The 16512-nt window shown below is 51.1% G+C and overlaps 1 protein-coding gene across 3 annotated transcripts in view; it reads right to left on the bottom strand.

The window, feature by feature from the left end:
- Large1 (LARGE xylosyl- and glucuronyltransferase 1) overlaps positions 1-16512 on the bottom strand; it is a 493847-nt gene that overhangs the window by 17428 nt on the left and 459907 nt on the right. For all 3 annotated transcript variants that reach the window (XM_071609558.1, XM_027940415.2, XM_071609559.1), the window contains one exon: positions 8438-8716. In XM_071609558.1, the coding sequence (XP_071465659.1) occupies positions 8438-8716 (279 nt within the window). The remainder of the gene's footprint in view (positions 1-8437; positions 8717-16512) is intronic.

Raw genomic sequence — 16512 nt, 5'->3', positions numbered from 1 at the left:
GAATATTAAAGAAGAGACATTAGGTACAGAGACATTAGGTACCGAGGGGAAAGAATAGATATAACCTCAGAATGGAGCTCTAAGTGTGGTGAGAGAGGGAGCCGGAGACCTAGGGCACCCAGAGCTGTGCTCTGACCAGAAGCAGGGCTTAGGCAGTCAGGAGAAAGTGTTCCAGTATTTGCAGAACTCTGGCAATATGGAAGCATATGACATTCAGCAGAACTGAATCTCCAAAAGCAGGCCTGGTATAATGTAAGTGATTGATAAACGGTAATAACTGCTAAAGAATATTGTAGCTGATCAGTAAACAAAAATAAGTGCTTCAGTGTATTTGGACGAAGCACTAAGCTCAGCACAGCATTTGCATCACTGATTAAACATCAGGGCAACCTATGACACTGGTACTAGTGTTCTCAGTTGACTGATGAAGATGCAAAGCTCAGAGGGCTGAGTACATTGGTAACCACTGAGCAGTGGGCAGGTACCACCATCACATGACAATAACAATGACAGTAATAAGGACAGCACCAGTTTAGAATGAACTGGGAAAGACTGACAATCACACATCTACTCGGCCAAGGTTGTCAAATGTGGGGACTCCTGTCTGTTTTTCCAACCCTGCAACAGAAGCAGTCAATGTCTTGAACTTCAAGATCAAGGGAGCTGGTGGGAGAGTGGTTAGCAAAGAATGCAGGGAGCAGGCAATAGCCACGGCCTGCTTGCTCAGGTAGGTTTCTTAAAGGACAATGCCACCACATGGCAGATCCCGTCTCCTAGGACTGACTAGGGCTGAGGCCAGGAAACAAGCAGTGCTTTAACAGGGTGGGGTGGTGGGGACAGGACACAGGGGCACTGGCCCCTTGTTTCCTTTCTTCACCACCATGAGCTTCTCAAACCATTATCATCTGTCTTTGACTCCATGATCTGGCTAAGGTCAGCAATGTCCTCTCCCCGTCAAATCTAACTTTGACTTTTCCTGATTCTGCCCTTGGCTCCAGAGACCACTGTCCTTGGTTGGGGAGAATTCTGCAGAGCATCTTGCTTTGACCAAGGTGACTGCTTGGAGCATCTGTCCTCTTGATACTGCAACCACTTGGGACCCTCCCGTTGCCCCCGCTCCATCTCTGCCCCCGTGAAGGTCCACTTCCATGGCAGGATGGGCTGTGCTGCTTCTCTGTGTAGCGGTAATGAATGACGGAGGCTGACACAAGTGACAAACTGTTGAGAGCCACGGGGCTGGAGGCTGGGCTGCCACAGAAGGCCAGGAGAGAACCTGGCTTGTCAGTGTTAGGAGCCCCCCACTTCAACAGCCCAGTTCCCTGCTGTGACATGCCTGAGAGCCCGCGAGAGCCCGCTGTGTGATCAAGCCCGAGCTGGAAAGGAGCCAAGTGGTTCTTGCACAAGTTCCCAGGGACTCCTACACGAGTGATATTAAAAGAGGACAGGAGGGAGGAGAAATTCAAGCTGGAGCGTGCTTCTGCTCTCCCCCAAGACAGCCTCCCTCTGTCTCAAGTTTTGCAAAGCCAGCGGGACGAGCTGGTCCCCCTACACATGCCCCCTCACCTCTGCTGGCTTTGCTGACTCCCCACATGTCCCCCTTAATGACAAGTCTGCATCTTCCTGGGACTCGCTCAGCTAGGACCACTGTGTCCCTGATGATGGCCACCTACTCATTATCTATCAGCCCTGCTGGGCTTGCAGCTGGGGACCAGCCTCGGCCATGGTAATTTTTTAGCTCTTGCACGGTGCCAGGCACACATGAAGGACTCAGTCAGAGTACAGGGGATGAAGGCACTGAACGCAACCGCCACACACTGCGCGGGGGGCGGGGGACGGCACTGTGGAGAGGGCTCTTTGGGAATGACAGAGACCTGAGTTGAGAGTGTATTCTGCCACTTGAATCCAAATGACCTTGGGGAAAGGATCTATGTTTTAATCTTCTCACTTGTATAACGAGAATAAAAGCATGCGTCTTCGACTAGGTTGTCACATAGAGGTAGCACTGGTCCAGAGCCTCACACAGAGGCTGCTCCACGGGGGCACTTGGAAACATTTGCTTCTTCCTTCCTGGGTCCTCTCTAGATGGCTGTGGCTTCATGTCCTCCATGATTTTCATGGGGCATAGAGGGACAGGGTTGGGTCATCCTTGTTTGAGGAGAAACCTGAGACCTGGGGCTGAGATGCAGCTACAGTATTTTGATTTCAGGTCCCTCTTGGCACAAGGCCTGTGTGTGGTGCAAACCGAGCCAGGGAGCAGGTGGCCCATGAAGGGCGTGTGCAGTGTGTGTGTGTGTGTGTGTGTGTGAGAGAGAGAGAGAGAGAGAAAGAGAGACAGAGAGAGAGAGATGGATGCTGGGAGGCCCCTTGTCTCTAGCTGTCCCCTGTAGCTGGCGCTCTGCCCAGCTTCAGTGGTGCTTGATCTAAGCACGGCTCCCCCCAGTATGGTGGGAACCTTCTGCACCACACCTTTGAGGCCCCAGCAACCCACCTCAGGGCGGGAATCCAGAGGCAGAGGAAGGAAGGCGCAGAGCGGGGTTGTGCCTATTGTCTGTGCAGGGGACTGTGGAGGCAGGACTCGGCACAGCCTCCTCATCCTCCTTCACACCCTCAAACGTGGAGGCCAGGTAAGAGTTTGCTCAGCTACTGGGAGAGTTGCCTAGGAGATGAGCTGGCAGCCAGGACTCGGGAGGTACTTGGGGACAACAGGTAAGACTCATAAGTGAGGGAGGCTTCCCACAGAGGGGGTAACTGCAAAATAGGCACGCAGCAGATGAGGGCAGACAGGGGCACAGTCCCCTGTGAGCAGGAGGGGCTTCCTGGCCCCTGTAAGATCTGGTTTCTAAACAGATGGCATGAACTTAGCCAGAGGCAGAACCTGTGAGTCAGAGAGGGGAAGGCGAGAAGGAGGAACTAAGAATAAGCTTTTGGGGGCAAATTTCAGAAATAACAGTACGAGTTGCAATTTGTTGAGCACTTGCCCGAGTTTCCAGCTCTGCGCTGTAGACTCTGTCTCCTCACCTCACGCAATGCTCAACACCCTACTAAATGCCCCCACTGTCCAGTGTTTACACGAGGAACTAGTACATCCCAGGAAGCACCCTAAGCACCAGCAATGTTCAACGCAGCCTGTAGGTCACGGGAGGTGACAGGAGGGTAGCTCGGGGACAGATTGCCTGGATTCCTATCCCATCTGGACACCTACCAGCTTGAACCCTTGAGCAAGTTACAACTTTGAGCCACAGTTTTCTCCTCTGAGTCGGGGTAAACATCAGTGTCTGCGTGCTGTGGATTTTCATAAGGATAACATGGAACCTCTCGTATAAAGGTTAAGAGAGTTCCCAGATGCCCAGGCTATCCCTGGTAAAGGCAAGCTGTGATGACGATGATGGCCACCAGGGTGAAGTGGGACATGGGCCCACCAGGAGGCTAGGCACAGACACCTCTGGATGAGCCCAGAGCAAGCCAGGTGCCTACTTAGTGGTGCTGCGCCCTTGAACGTGAGGCCTAGCATGAACATCCTCTTGTGTAAAATGAACCGTGGTAATGTTAAATGATAAAATACACACAAAAGTGCTTATCACAGTGCTTGGCACATAGTAAGTGCTCAATAAACGTTAAATGCCACAGATATAGCAGAATTAAAATAACAAAGTAACCCAAGGAAAGGCCACCTGGTAACGTCTCTTGGAAGGCAGCCAGTAAATCTCACTTGGCGCCACTTCCACCTGGCCTTGTTCACATTTTTGCACTCACTTAAGAATTGACGAAGCAGCCATCGTGTGCCTGGGAAAATGTGAATGGGGGTTGGCCAGATGCCCTCCTGCCTAGCACAGAATAAAACTGACTCGTTGTTCTTACAGAAACACTGTGCAACACCATCCCTGCCAGTGTGGCACGTGTGTCCCCTAAAAAACAGAATCAGCGTGGATAGCAGAGACTCTTGAAGCTTTAAAGCACTGATCAGAGATGAGGATTCTGCAGGTGGAAGAGGCTAGAAATGTGCTCCAGTCCATGGTTGAGGTTACTCTTGGCTGAGATGTCCCATTCCTGATATCCCTGTCATTCTGGAACTTCAACCACACCAGTGGCTTCAGTGACCCTCAAATGTGTCTCATGACATTTGAACCAGTGATCTTCAAGCTCGATCTCAACTAGCAGCTCTTCCTGAGACCTGTCCCACCTGGCTGCATTGGGCCATCTGCTGTTAGACTGGGGTCCTGTATCTTTTATCTCTGCATCTCTAATGGTGATGAGAACAATAGCATTATTGTTGCCCTTCTGTCCACTGTTCTGTCCACTGTTCCATGGCCCAGAACAGTGCGTGGCCATCGCAGGGAGGCAATGGCTGCTCATGGAAAGAAGAATGTTCTGGGCACTGCTAGGTGCTTTCCAAGTCTCTATTAGGGAAGAAACAGTATTATCCCCATCTCACAGAGGGATGTCAAGTGAGGGATGTCAAGTACCATTCCCAAGGCCAAGTCAATGCTGAGTAAGGAGCATTTACGATGGCGTTACGACCTGACAGACCCCAATATGAGTTGAAATGTGGAAAGTGGAAAATACATTCTCTACACCTAGCGTCCTGGATGTCATAGCGTAGCCACACAGCACACTGAGGAGACTGGTGGTTCCCCTTATAACTGGGGGCTGCAGCTCGTGGTCCCCCCAGAATCAGGAGAGAGAAGCAGACTGTGCATCACTCCTCCTGGAAAAGACTGAAATTCAAAACGTGCAGCAAGGTTTCTACTGACTGCATACTGTTTTTGCAACCTTGTAGAGTTAAAAAAAAATGTACACTGAGCTGTCATAGGTCAGGGGCCATTTGTATATAGTTCTCATTCCAGGGAGTGAAAATGTCAAGTGGTTCCATGCAGTTACCTCGGCTGTTTGGAAGGTGGCGGGCAGTTTACAAGGGTAGGTACTGGGGCCTGGAAAAGGAGTCCAATACTAAGTGCTGTGAAGAAGCCGTGTGGCAGAAAACTAGCTGTTGAGCACTGACCCTGCAAGAGGCTATTACCAGCTCCTGGATTAATTGAGAAAGGGCGGGTCAGAAGTGCCCCACATCACATTCTTGGAAAGTATCGAGGATCTGGGTTCAAATGCAGGTCTGTGTGATTTGGCCACACCCGCTGAACTCCAGTGGACATTTCTATAAACAGAAGTGCGAGCCGCACGTCTACAAGCTCATTCGTTAGCAGAAACGGGAGAAGGCGTGGAAGAGAGATTTTAGTGAAAGTCTGCAGCTCTGTCCCTGAATAGAGCTGATTTCATTATTTTCCGATTGAACTGTTTGTTTTTGCTGAAATATTAGCTGGTTGCCAGGCAACCGCTCAGAGAGCTACGATACTGAACTTTTTTTGGAAACCAGGGAGGACCTCAAGAAGGGTGACATGAGCAAGTGTCTGGGGGTGCAGCCAGAGGGCTGCTGGTTAGCCTGCTCTGTATTGTGGGGTTTGAGAGTGATCTGGCTCCTTCTGCACAGGCTGGGTAGACAGAAGTCCACAGTTTCCTCTCACAATAAGACTAAGCTTTCTGGGGCCTTGGTTTGGTGACCACTGCATAGAGAAGTATCAGAGTACAGGCGATGGAAACCAAGCTTCCGGCACTTGGTCAAAGCTCAATTCATTGTAACCATCATTTTTGTTAGTCATATCTTCACAAAATCTGGGTCTAGCGTTTTGTCAGATATCAGTGCTGAAGAAGTCAGTCAATTAGGGGATCTGCTGGCCCCCCTGAGCACCATAGCTAACAGCATCCCTAACCTCATCCCCAACCAGTGATATAATTCTGCTGTTGTCGGGATATATCTACTGATAATATATGGATCAGAAATAAATCCTTCCCAAATACTAGAAAAAATTCTTCCCAAGCCAATTACCAGTCAATATAGTGGCCTTCAAAGGAAATGGACAGTAGATGCTTATTTAGGGCTTCTGATAGAATCATGTCCCTTACTGTTTCCTTAAATTCAGTGCCTAGGGAATGTCCAGGTCAGAGGTCACAGACTGGTGGCCTGGAGGAGCGGGGGGGGGGGGGGGGGGCAGGTTCACTTCAGCCTGGGGACATGTATGGTCTGGCTTAGCAGCATTAAAAACTTATTTTTAGTAAGTTGCTGATATTAAAAGTCTTATGTGGAAATGCAGATTCCCAGGTCCTCTGCAGGACTGCCTAACTTCAGTCCTGGTCCCCTGGAGCAGGAATTCCATATGGCAGTGGAGAGTCTATGGTCTCCCTACTAGGTTGTGCTCAGTATTCTTGGGAGGTCTGCTTAGACAATAATTGAATCTAGGAGCAATTTGCAGTATTTCAAACCCCCTGAGGGGAACCACAGGCACCTGGGATAAGGTGGCCGAACTGCAACCTCCAGCGATTCTGCATTAAGCAAAAATGTTAATTAAAAGGCAATATTAATTACCTCAAATTGAATAAGATGTTGATCATCAGTTAGGGTCTCGGATCAGTAAAGCCCAAGGGGCAAACATACATGTCTGCTCTTGTATACTTGTTTTTAAACATGATGCCCATGAGGCAAAGTCATAAAACAGCCCTTGGAGAGTCAAGACCACAGTGTTGATGGAATGGGGCCTGTTCCCTTTCAACTCATCCGAGTGAAGGCTTCCAGGTGCTTCTTAAGAAGAGCCTAGAAAGTGGTGATGGGCAGGGTCCAGTCCTAAAAGCCTCTCTTTGATAGGTCCAGGTCAGGGGTGGGGGGTGTTGGTGGTATTGGGCCACACTCTTCTCCCACGTATCTGTTCCTTCCATCTCTGGAATCTGGAGGTTTCAGAAGCTGCAGCAACAGAGGTGACCACATGGGGGCACCCTCAACCCACACACTGGGATTCAGAGCCCCAGCAGGAGCCTGAGCTGGGGAAAAACTCCATTTCTTAAGAGCCTGGTACAGTCAGGGGTCCTGGTTCACAGAGCTCTGTGCTCCACCTGCCTGCCTCCAAGATGTCCCGGTGCTGCCCACTCTGCTATTATCAAAGAGCCCGAGAGGGGCTCCTCCCTGCTCACAAGAGGGGCTGATGCTATGAAACCCCAACATGACCCTGGAAATAAACCCAGTCCAGTGGCTGGACACAGGCTGCCTTCCTTGCTCTGGAGACAGCAGGGCAGGGAGGCTGCTGATGTGAAACCCGTGCTTCGGCTGAAGCACAAAAGGTTTAAAGAATGTTGGAGATCTTTTAAGAGAGAGGCACAGAGACAGGAAGGGGTTGGGAGGGACAGGGAAAGAGAGACAGAGATGGATGGAAGGAGGGCAGGCCAGAGAAAAAGAGAGAAAGAAATCACATCCTGCCAAATCACATTGTTTTGGACAGTCAGAAACCCCAGAGCAGCAACACGGCCTTCAAACCTGGAATCCGTCAGACCCTGGTTCAAATCCTGACACAACCCTTGGACTTGAGCAGGGGATTTGGCCTCTCTGAGCCTCACTGCTACCCCTAGAAAATGGGGGAGGTATGCATGCTTTTGGATCCAACAGGATAAGAGATGCAAACCACCTCATGGTACCTAGGAGCCAGGCAAGCACGGCCCTGGTAGTGGAGGTAACTTACGCACACTGAAGAATGACAGTAGGGAGAGGCGGATTCTTTAAAACTGTGGTTGGTGCATCTGTACCTAGAGAATGGAACCTTGGGCTATATGAATTGTAGTGTCTTTCAGTTCATGCTGTTTGTTATTATGTAATAAATGCCACTTGTCACCACAGCCAAGCAGCTCTCCGTCACGGCTTTCTCCAGTGGCTGGACGTTTGTCCTTCTAGGTGGGGACAGTTAGAAAAGGACATTGGAGATCCAGAGACGGCCTCGAGATGATTAGGCACATGGGTCCAGTCAGGGTCTAGGTTCTGAGCCCAGCTGCCCCTTCGCTCCTGTGTCACCTTGGGCCAGTGGCTTAGTCTTGTTCTACCTGAGGCAGGGTTTGAGGCAGGGTGGGGGGTGGGGGGTGAGATCCGACTTGTCAGGCACTCAGAACAGCTTCTGGCACCCGGCAAGCACTTCAATTGATGTTAGGCATCATTATCACTTAGATTTGTTTTAAAGAATAGGCAGTGATCTTTTTAGAACGGTTACGTGAAGGCTGTCTGATCCAAAATTGGAAGAGGGACAGTGTGTTTTTCAGAGATGCTATAGAAAGAGCATTAGATGGGAGACAGGATGCTTCCTAGACCCAACTGACACTTCATCATGCAAACTCGGGCTCCAGGCTGTTCCCTGGGACAACCGCCTCCTGGATCTCCCACACCTGGCAGGCAGGAGTTCTACCTCTGGGTGACCAGGCAGGCCGTACCCCGTTCTTGACCTCAGCTGCCCCATCTGTGAAAGCACTTGACTAGAGCAGGATCCTAAGGGGCTTCTGTTCCGGCCCCGCACGACCCTACAAGCCTTCCAGCTCCAGGAGCAGAGTGGGCAGTGCCGGCCCAGCAGGTCCTTACCTGAGGTACTCATAGAGCCCGTACATGGGCAGGAAGTCGATGTCCGACAGGAACGTGTAGGGGGTGCTGATGTGCTTCATGGCCACGTTGCGCAGGAGGTTCACAGGGTAGAACTGGCCCTCCTTGTACACAATGTGGTAGCCCACGTTGTGGCGGCTCATGAGCACCTCGGAGCCCTGGGCGTAGCGGAGGAACTGCTGGGCCTCAGCATCCGACAGGTAGAGGGCCAGACTGATGGGTCCCTCCCAGTGCTTGCAGATGGCCTCCAGCATCTGGAGCCTGGAAGAGAAAGGGAGGCGGGTGTGAGGACCTGGCCCATCCCTGAATCATCTGCAGGCCTCCTGTGGGCCTCCACCTCCATCCACCCACAGGCGGACCATCAGCTGCAAATCTGAACTGGTCTCGGAATATTACCCACTCAGTTCTCTTACCCATAAATAGACATAAAACATCTGCCACGCTGGTTCTCGTCTTCTGCCTCCCGCTGAACACAGGATAGCAAAAGTCACCTTGCACACAAGCCCCAGGCTCCTCTTTTCAATGGTGCCATGGTTTTGGAAGTGCTTGCCCCCAAACCTTCATGCCCTGGAAGCTGGGTTTCCAATGTGGTAGTGTTCAGGTGTGGAATCTTCCAGAGGCGGGGGCCTAGTGGGAGGTGGCTAGGTCATGGGGGTGGGCCCTGGGAATGAATTAATGTACTTTTCATGGCTCCTTGGCAAGTTCCCATGAAAGTGTTTTAGAAGAACAGTTATCCTGAGCCCTGGATCCTCTGTCTTTAGTCTCACCATGGGAATGCTCACTCTTCTGCACAGAGCCATTTCCTTCCTGCTTCTTGGCCATCTTGTGATATTGTCAAAGGAACTGTCACCAGAGGCTGACAAGATGAGGCCTCCTCATCTTGGATTTGACATGTAGCCTCTAAAACTCTGAGTTAAGTAATCCTCTTCTTTAGAACTACCCAGCCTCAGCTATTTTATTATAGCAACAGAAAACAGACTAATGCCAAGGGGTGGGCTGTGACTATAGTAAACTATCCAAAGATCCTCATCCAGCCCAAACTCTCATACCTCTCCTCTCTCAGTCAAGATGGAAAACGGCTCCACTGATCTAAAGCAGTGAACGGCCACAGAAGATTTAGACTAACGGAGGGCACGGCCTGACAAGGAGCACCAAGACCAACATGAGAGGGAGAACATGAGAAACAGCTAGAGTTATGGATGCGTCCCTACACGCCAGGCGCCTTCCAGAATTCTCCCAGCACAGCTCTTCTCCCCAGTTTCCTAATAATGGACCTAAGGCTCCAGCTCAGATTCCTGGACCTATCCACCAGAGATGTGTAGACAGGGACCTTGATGGGGCTTGAAGTGACTGAGAAGTAATAACCCTGGGTGTTTGGCAAAGGGAACAGAAGGACGTGTGAATGTTGGGAACCCAAGGGCACCTGGGGTAATGTCTTCACTGTTCAGGGTGCTTACTGCCTGGAGGCCAAGTTCACAAGGTTACCAGAAGGCTCTGGGCCAAGGGAAGTGGGGAGAACAGAGGCCAGAGGAAGAAACAAAAGGAGCTTCTCACAGGAGTGTTCTGGGGACAGGTTTGAAAAGAAACCTATGAGGATTTTTCTTCTGCTTTCTTTTTCTTTTTTCTTTATCCCCTCAAAGGCATCAGAAATGCCTGGTACACAGAATCTATGGTTTAAAGAGACAGCAAAGGCCTATTTTAATTTTTCCCTCTTTCCAGAAAGAGGTTACAAGACCAGAAGTCTTCTGGTCGGATGTCTGTCCACTTTATTCAGACGATTACCAAGAAAGAGATTCCATGCATTTCCACGCTTCCAAACCACAGAAAATGGGCACACCTATCTCCTGTCGATGGCTTTCTCTCTGGACTTCCAGAGTTTTCTCTCAGTAACTCTGGTATCGCCTAGATTTGCCCCCTTTTCCAGTACGGAAGACTGAGACACTCACCAGAGTAAAATGCCCTCCATTTCTCACCCTTGATCACGTCCACTAACCAAACCAACCGAGTCACCTTGTGAAGGTAGCATTCTGCAGGATGCCTCAGCTCGCTGACCCTGGCCTTGAGCCTCCACTGTCGGGCCCTGTTCTCTCCTGGGCTTGAGGGTCTGGGATTTTGAATGATCCCCCCGTGCCTCAGCTTCATCTGTGTACAATGGTGGACTCCGTACTTCCAGGGAGATCTATTTGCACAAATCTTTTGTGAGCAGGAGAGTAAAAGGGCAAGAACCGTTTCTCGCATGCAGACTGTTGGTGTGTGTCAGGGGAAGGAGGTCACTGGACTGAGCAGGGGAGAGGGCGGCTTTGCTGTGGATTCTTCTACTCACTGGGGTTTTGACTCTGTTTTCTAAGCAGGCAGCAAGCCTACCCGGCACAGCCCATCTGCCAAGCTCTGCTGAGAGCACAGGAGAATGCAGGAAGCTACTGAAGGTTCTCAGGAGAACGGTGCCATTCATGAAAGATTAAGTTGAGCTTTATGGGAAATGGTGTCAGGTGCGTCCCGTGGAACCTCAGCCAGGAGTGTGTGTGCACATGACACAACCCACATGTCTTCCAAGCCGCCAGCCCTCTCCAACATTTTCTAAGAATCAAACTTGCCAGGATGGGGACAACAGAGACAACCTCAGGTTCCCAACAAGGACAACATGGAAACTGTGACAACCACAGATCAATCCGTCCCCCTTACTTCCTACTTGCCAGGTGCCACCCACATTGTGGCTCTTATCATATCTGATGGCCATAGGAACTCTACAGAATTGAGACTCTGATCCCTGTTTTGCAGGCGAGGAAGTAAATCAATTCTTTCAAGTCATGCAGCTGTCAGGTGCAGGAGATGGGTGGAGGTCTTCCTGACCTCAAAGCCCAGGTCATCAGCTGGTAAGAATGGGTGTTAGGTTAAGGACAATGCCCCCCAAATCTCTTCCCTTCATTGCCTGTTTCCCCTCAGAAGAGGGCCCTCCTCCCTTGATGTCAACTTCTATCCATTCCTTCCTCCTCCCCAGTCCCTCTTGGGGGCGGCCTCCAAGACCCACCACTGGCTGCTCCTCGTGGGCTGTTTCTCTCCACATCTGTTCTGGGAGGGGCACCCCTGCAGCTCTTGCTGTGTGGAGCTCGGTGCCCATCTTTCTCCGGTCCCCTCGACAGGAAGACAGAGTGCTCGGCACAGCGAGGGCTGAGCCAGTGCAGATTTCAGGAGACAGAGATCAATTCTAAAACCACAGAACTGTCCATTTGGAAAGGAGCTTTGAGATTTTTTTCTTTTTTTTGCCTGGGCCATTTTCATGATGAAAGAGGAAAGAGGTAAGTTTCACAGAGGGGGTGTGACTTGCTCAAGAGAACAGGAGGAGCCGATGGATTAGCCAAGTCTAGAATCCAGAGGGGCGGACTCACCCAGCTCCTTTCCACTTCCCACAGAGCCTGCCGCTGCTTCCTGCTGGGGAGGAGAAGGCAAAGTCTCCGGTGTCTGGTGGGTCTACTCTGGGGAGCCCCACTAAGATGGAAAGCTGAACATACACAGTCTTTAGCTTACTAAGGAGCAGGCAGGGAGAAACCTAATGGCCAGGGTTGGCTGGGACTCCAGAGCATCTGTGGGCCTCCCTGGCTTCTGTTGCAATGGGACACGCTCACCCTACCAGCTGGCCCACGCCCCTCAGGTACACTGCAGCAAGAGATGCTGCCTGGGACACGATCATAGCTTGCAACTCTGGGTTCTGGGGTCAGACAGTCCTGGATTTGACCCCTGTGCTGGGTCAGTACACATGGGCAAGAGCTCTGAGCTTGGAGCTTCAGTTTCTACCAATGTTCATGGGACAGACTAGCTTACAAAATAGCTATAAATCATTCTTCTCTATTCACATCCTTTGGGAAGACTCTCCCACACTGACCCTGGCCTGGCCCCACCTCGCTTGCTTCAGTCTGAGGGACATTAGCAAACATTACATTAACAGAGGTTTTAAATGTGCGGGTACAGCAGGGCTTGGTCCTTTGGAAACCTTGTGACTACCACTATGCGAACAAGCCCCCATCACCTTGCTAGATGACATCCAGGTATCCTCAGGGACCTGGCTAATAGCCAGACAACCTGCAGAAGAGTTACCCAGGTTGACAGCAGATGCCTGGATGGGTCCAGCTAAGCACGGGCCAAGCTGCCCAGCCACGGAATCCTGAGTTCACTAGGGTGGTCATCTTAAGCTCCTAGGGCAGGATAGCTTGTTAAGCAGCAATGGGTAACTGATACCATATCTAAGTGGAGTTGACCCCTAAATGAGATGCAGCTAGACATATAGCAGGTGCTCAGCATAAGACAGCCATAATTTCCCTTGGGGTTCCATCTTTGCCTTTCAAACAGGCATTCACCCGACAAATATTTATCATCTCCAATGTGTCTGGATGCTAGACAGACAAGGTTCCTGGACGTCTGGGTCTTGTGTTCCAGGGAGGAGACAATAAGCAAACCAAACTCAGTTCAATCCAGATGGAACTGAGAGAGTAGAGAGACAACAGGACAGACAGTGGCTGTGTGGGCTGGCCTAGGAAGGCCCTCTCCAGGTGACATTTGAGATCTAGAGCTCTGTGTGTCTACTGGTGTCTAACTCAAACTTCTACTAGGTAGGAATCCTAACCCCACGGTGATGGCATTAGGAGGTGGGACCTTTGGGAAGGCTAGGTTCCTAATGCCCTCATACAGAGGCCCCACAGGGCACCCTTCCCCTTACACCACTTGAGAATAGAGTTGGAGACTCAGCCATCCATCAGCCAGAACATGGGCTCTCCCCAGACTCTGGGTCTGCCAGCACCTTGTCCTTGGACTTGCCAGCCTCCAGAGCTGTGAGAAATGTGCTTCTGGAATTTTTTTTTTTTTTTTTTTTTTTTTTATAGTAGGCAGGATGGCCCAAGACACCTACATAAAGAGCAGGAGCCAGATTGTGAATGTCCGGGGTGAGCTGCCCAGAACAACTTGCAGCAAAAGTGAGTCCAGCTCAGTCAAGCAAGAAGCTGGGCCAGTGGGACGGACTGTGTGTGGGAGAGGAGCAGGTGTCTGGCTGGGCCTTGAAGGCCACGTGGGCAGTGGGCTCCCTGTTCTAAATGCAGTGGGGATCACCGGGGACTTCAGGGCTGGGACCAGATTTAAATGCTTCAAAGAGCACGCTGACCATCACAGGGAGAAGTACTTTTCACTCTCAGAAAAGGGCTGGGGCTTCCCAACACTGGTCTGATTAGTGGTTCATTTAAAAAGACCTCCCCCCACACACTGGAGGTTCTGGTTCAGGAGGTCTGGGCCGAACCCAAGAACTTGTATTTCTGGTCTCTCTTTTTTGCAAAAAGCAGAGAGGACATCCATCAGTCAGACGATACCTTCAATGGTGGTTAGTTCTTCAAGAACTTTGACAACGGGACACCAGAGAACGAGTGTCTCCCCCTGGCCAGGTGTCAGAGGACAGAAGCCCTCCCCACGGAGTGACTGACAGAGATGCCGGCACCATGGCGTGGCCAGTGACACTCATTCTCTCTGAGTGGAAATCTGCAGGGAGACGGCATGGGGGCGGCCTGTTGACTCCCCTAATTTATTGTGGCATTCACGTAGGGCTACTTCTGACTCAAAGGTTTACAAACACACCCGAAGTGTTTCCCAAATTAAAAATCAATCCAACAGGCACCAGTCAGCATGCTGTATCATAATTGGATGTGCAGCACAGAAGGCTGGGGAATTTCTCCCACTGCACCGCCGTGTGCTCTTAGAATTTCTGAGCATGTCCTGCTCAGTGTCTGTCAGAGGGACCTACAATTCCTTGGGTTCTCTGAGGTATTGCCTGGATGGCAGTACTTGTTACCGTGCATTGGGGGTAGCAGGCATCTGCTATGCTTGGCATGTGTGTGCTTTGGGAAGGGAAGCCCTGTGACCAGCGCTTGCTGCAGACAGACAGGGGACCAGGGATTTCTTTGAATGAATGCAAGAAAGGTCCTGCCAGGATCACCACTGGCCCAGGCTGGGGTGGGGGGTGCTTCCCTTTGCACTGGGAGGAGAGGCTTGGTTTCCTGATATTCATCTACTGATAGTAAGTGTGTAAAAAGAATGAGTCTGGGTTGTTAACTGAACACATTTTCCTTCTGCTGATGTGTGAATCCCAAACAGCAAAGTGTATAGCCAACAATGAGGTAAAGACACAGGATGAAATGTCAACTACTTACTGGACATTTTACATCCTCTTATTTTAGAGCATCTAGATAACATTCCCTGAGCTCGACAGTATCACCATCACTTTGCAGATAAAGTGAGATTCAAAAAGGCAAGTACCTGGCGCAAGCACACACAATTAGGAAGGGGCACAGCTGGACTCTAAGTCCAGGTCTTTTTTGTTTACTTTCCCTCCCTCTCCTACCTGCTTCCACAGGAGGCTCACGTGCATGCCATCTCTACCTGATGCTAAATACGCACCAAGGGCTGTCAGACTCTCTCATTTAATCCTAACCAGGACACCGGGGGTGAGTATTTTCAACCCTGTCTTATAGGAGAAGACAGAGACCCAAAGATACTAAGTCAGGATCGTCAGCTGAGGACAGAAGGAGCAGGTGGAGTGTGAACCAGAGCTCCTCGTCCCAAGGTCTAGTGCCTTTCTACCCAGCACTGAGTTTGGTCACAAGTTCTGTTGTCACTGCGGAATGTACGCTGGGGCTAAGTGCTGGGTTTGCGTTCTCATTTGATCTTCACAAGGACCTTAGAGATGATGACAATGAAGATATTATTACCATTCCCAGATTACCGAGGAGGAAACTGAGGCTTAGATGAAGTGACTGTCCAAAGGTCAAACTCAAAAGGTGGCAGAGGCGTGAAAGAACCCTCAGTGTCTGATGCTAAGGGATCACATGATTGATTGCATGAATTTCTTCATGGCAATGCCACTGTTTACTCAGATTAGAAAGCATGTCCAATTTCTTTGGTGGCCACAGGCCATTAATCTTGACTTCGAATGTTTTGCTCTTAATCCAAATGCATTATGGGGAGGTGCGGGTGGGGCAGGGGAGAACCCCCAGTGCTGGGAGAGATGGGAACCTGGGCTTAGGCAGGGATCACTGGATTGTGCAGGCTGAGGTATCTGAGCCTCAGGTACTGGGGACCTGGAGGCTATCGACCGTCACTGGACACTCACATGAGGAGGTCAAATCTTACACTCATTGTGAGAGACATGGAGGAGGGGGAGGAGGCACATGGGGGAAGACAGGGCTGGTGTGGCCAGGTGACTTACTGAGGGGCGGAGGGTGGGGGAGCTTAGACAGCCGCACTGAAAGGTGGGTAGAAGGCAAAGGGACACGGGAAGTCGGGGTGTGACTCCAGGACACTGGTCTAAGTCAGGTGCCTGTGGGGCATCGCGGGTGCCTGACAGACTTGAGCCACGAGGCCTGGCTACCTGCTCTGGTTTCCCCACTGCCCACCTGGCTGAGCTCCTCCCCCTTCCTCCCTCCTCTTCCCTGAGCCCCAACCACACAGTGCTGCGTGTGCCTCCTTGGAGAACCTTCCTTCCTTCCTTCCTTTCATGTGCCCTACCCCAGCCCTACTTCCTTTCAGTCCACCCACCCCAGCTCGGCTCAGGTGACACCTTCCCTCTGACACACGCCCGGGGTCTTCCTTTCTCCATCCCTGGGGGGCGGGGATCCTCCTGTAGGTTTCATGGCACTTGCCAGTGCCTCCCCTGCCTCCTGCCGGGCACTCAGAACTCAGGGAGCTCTGTCACAGGACCTATTTATCTGCCACAGCCACAGCCGGCAGGACTCTAAGAGGGCCTCTGAGATTTCCACCTCCTGGTGTACACACCCTGTTGAATCCCTTCCCCTTGGGTGTGGGCAGGACCTGGGAATATGAGGGACAGATTCTCAGCTGTGAGAGGGCCACGTGGCTAGGACCTGACAGAAGCTTCCAGATCTAAGAAGGACCTCAGTCAATAGCCAGCAAGGAAACAGGAACCTCAGTCCTAGAACCGGACTCTAACAAAGTGTGAAGGAGCTTCCAACTGGCTGACTCCTCCCAGATGACCTCACAGCCCCAGCCAACATCTTGACTTCAAG

Source organism: Marmota flaviventris, chromosome 3, assembly GCF_047511675.1.
Source record: "Marmota flaviventris isolate mMarFla1 chromosome 3, mMarFla1.hap1, whole genome shotgun sequence".
In the NCBI taxonomy this organism is placed as follows: Eukaryota; Metazoa; Chordata; class Mammalia; order Rodentia; family Sciuridae; genus Marmota; species Marmota flaviventris.
Note: the sequence above shows the minus strand (reverse complement) of the source record. Positions and strands in the feature narration are given on the sequence as shown.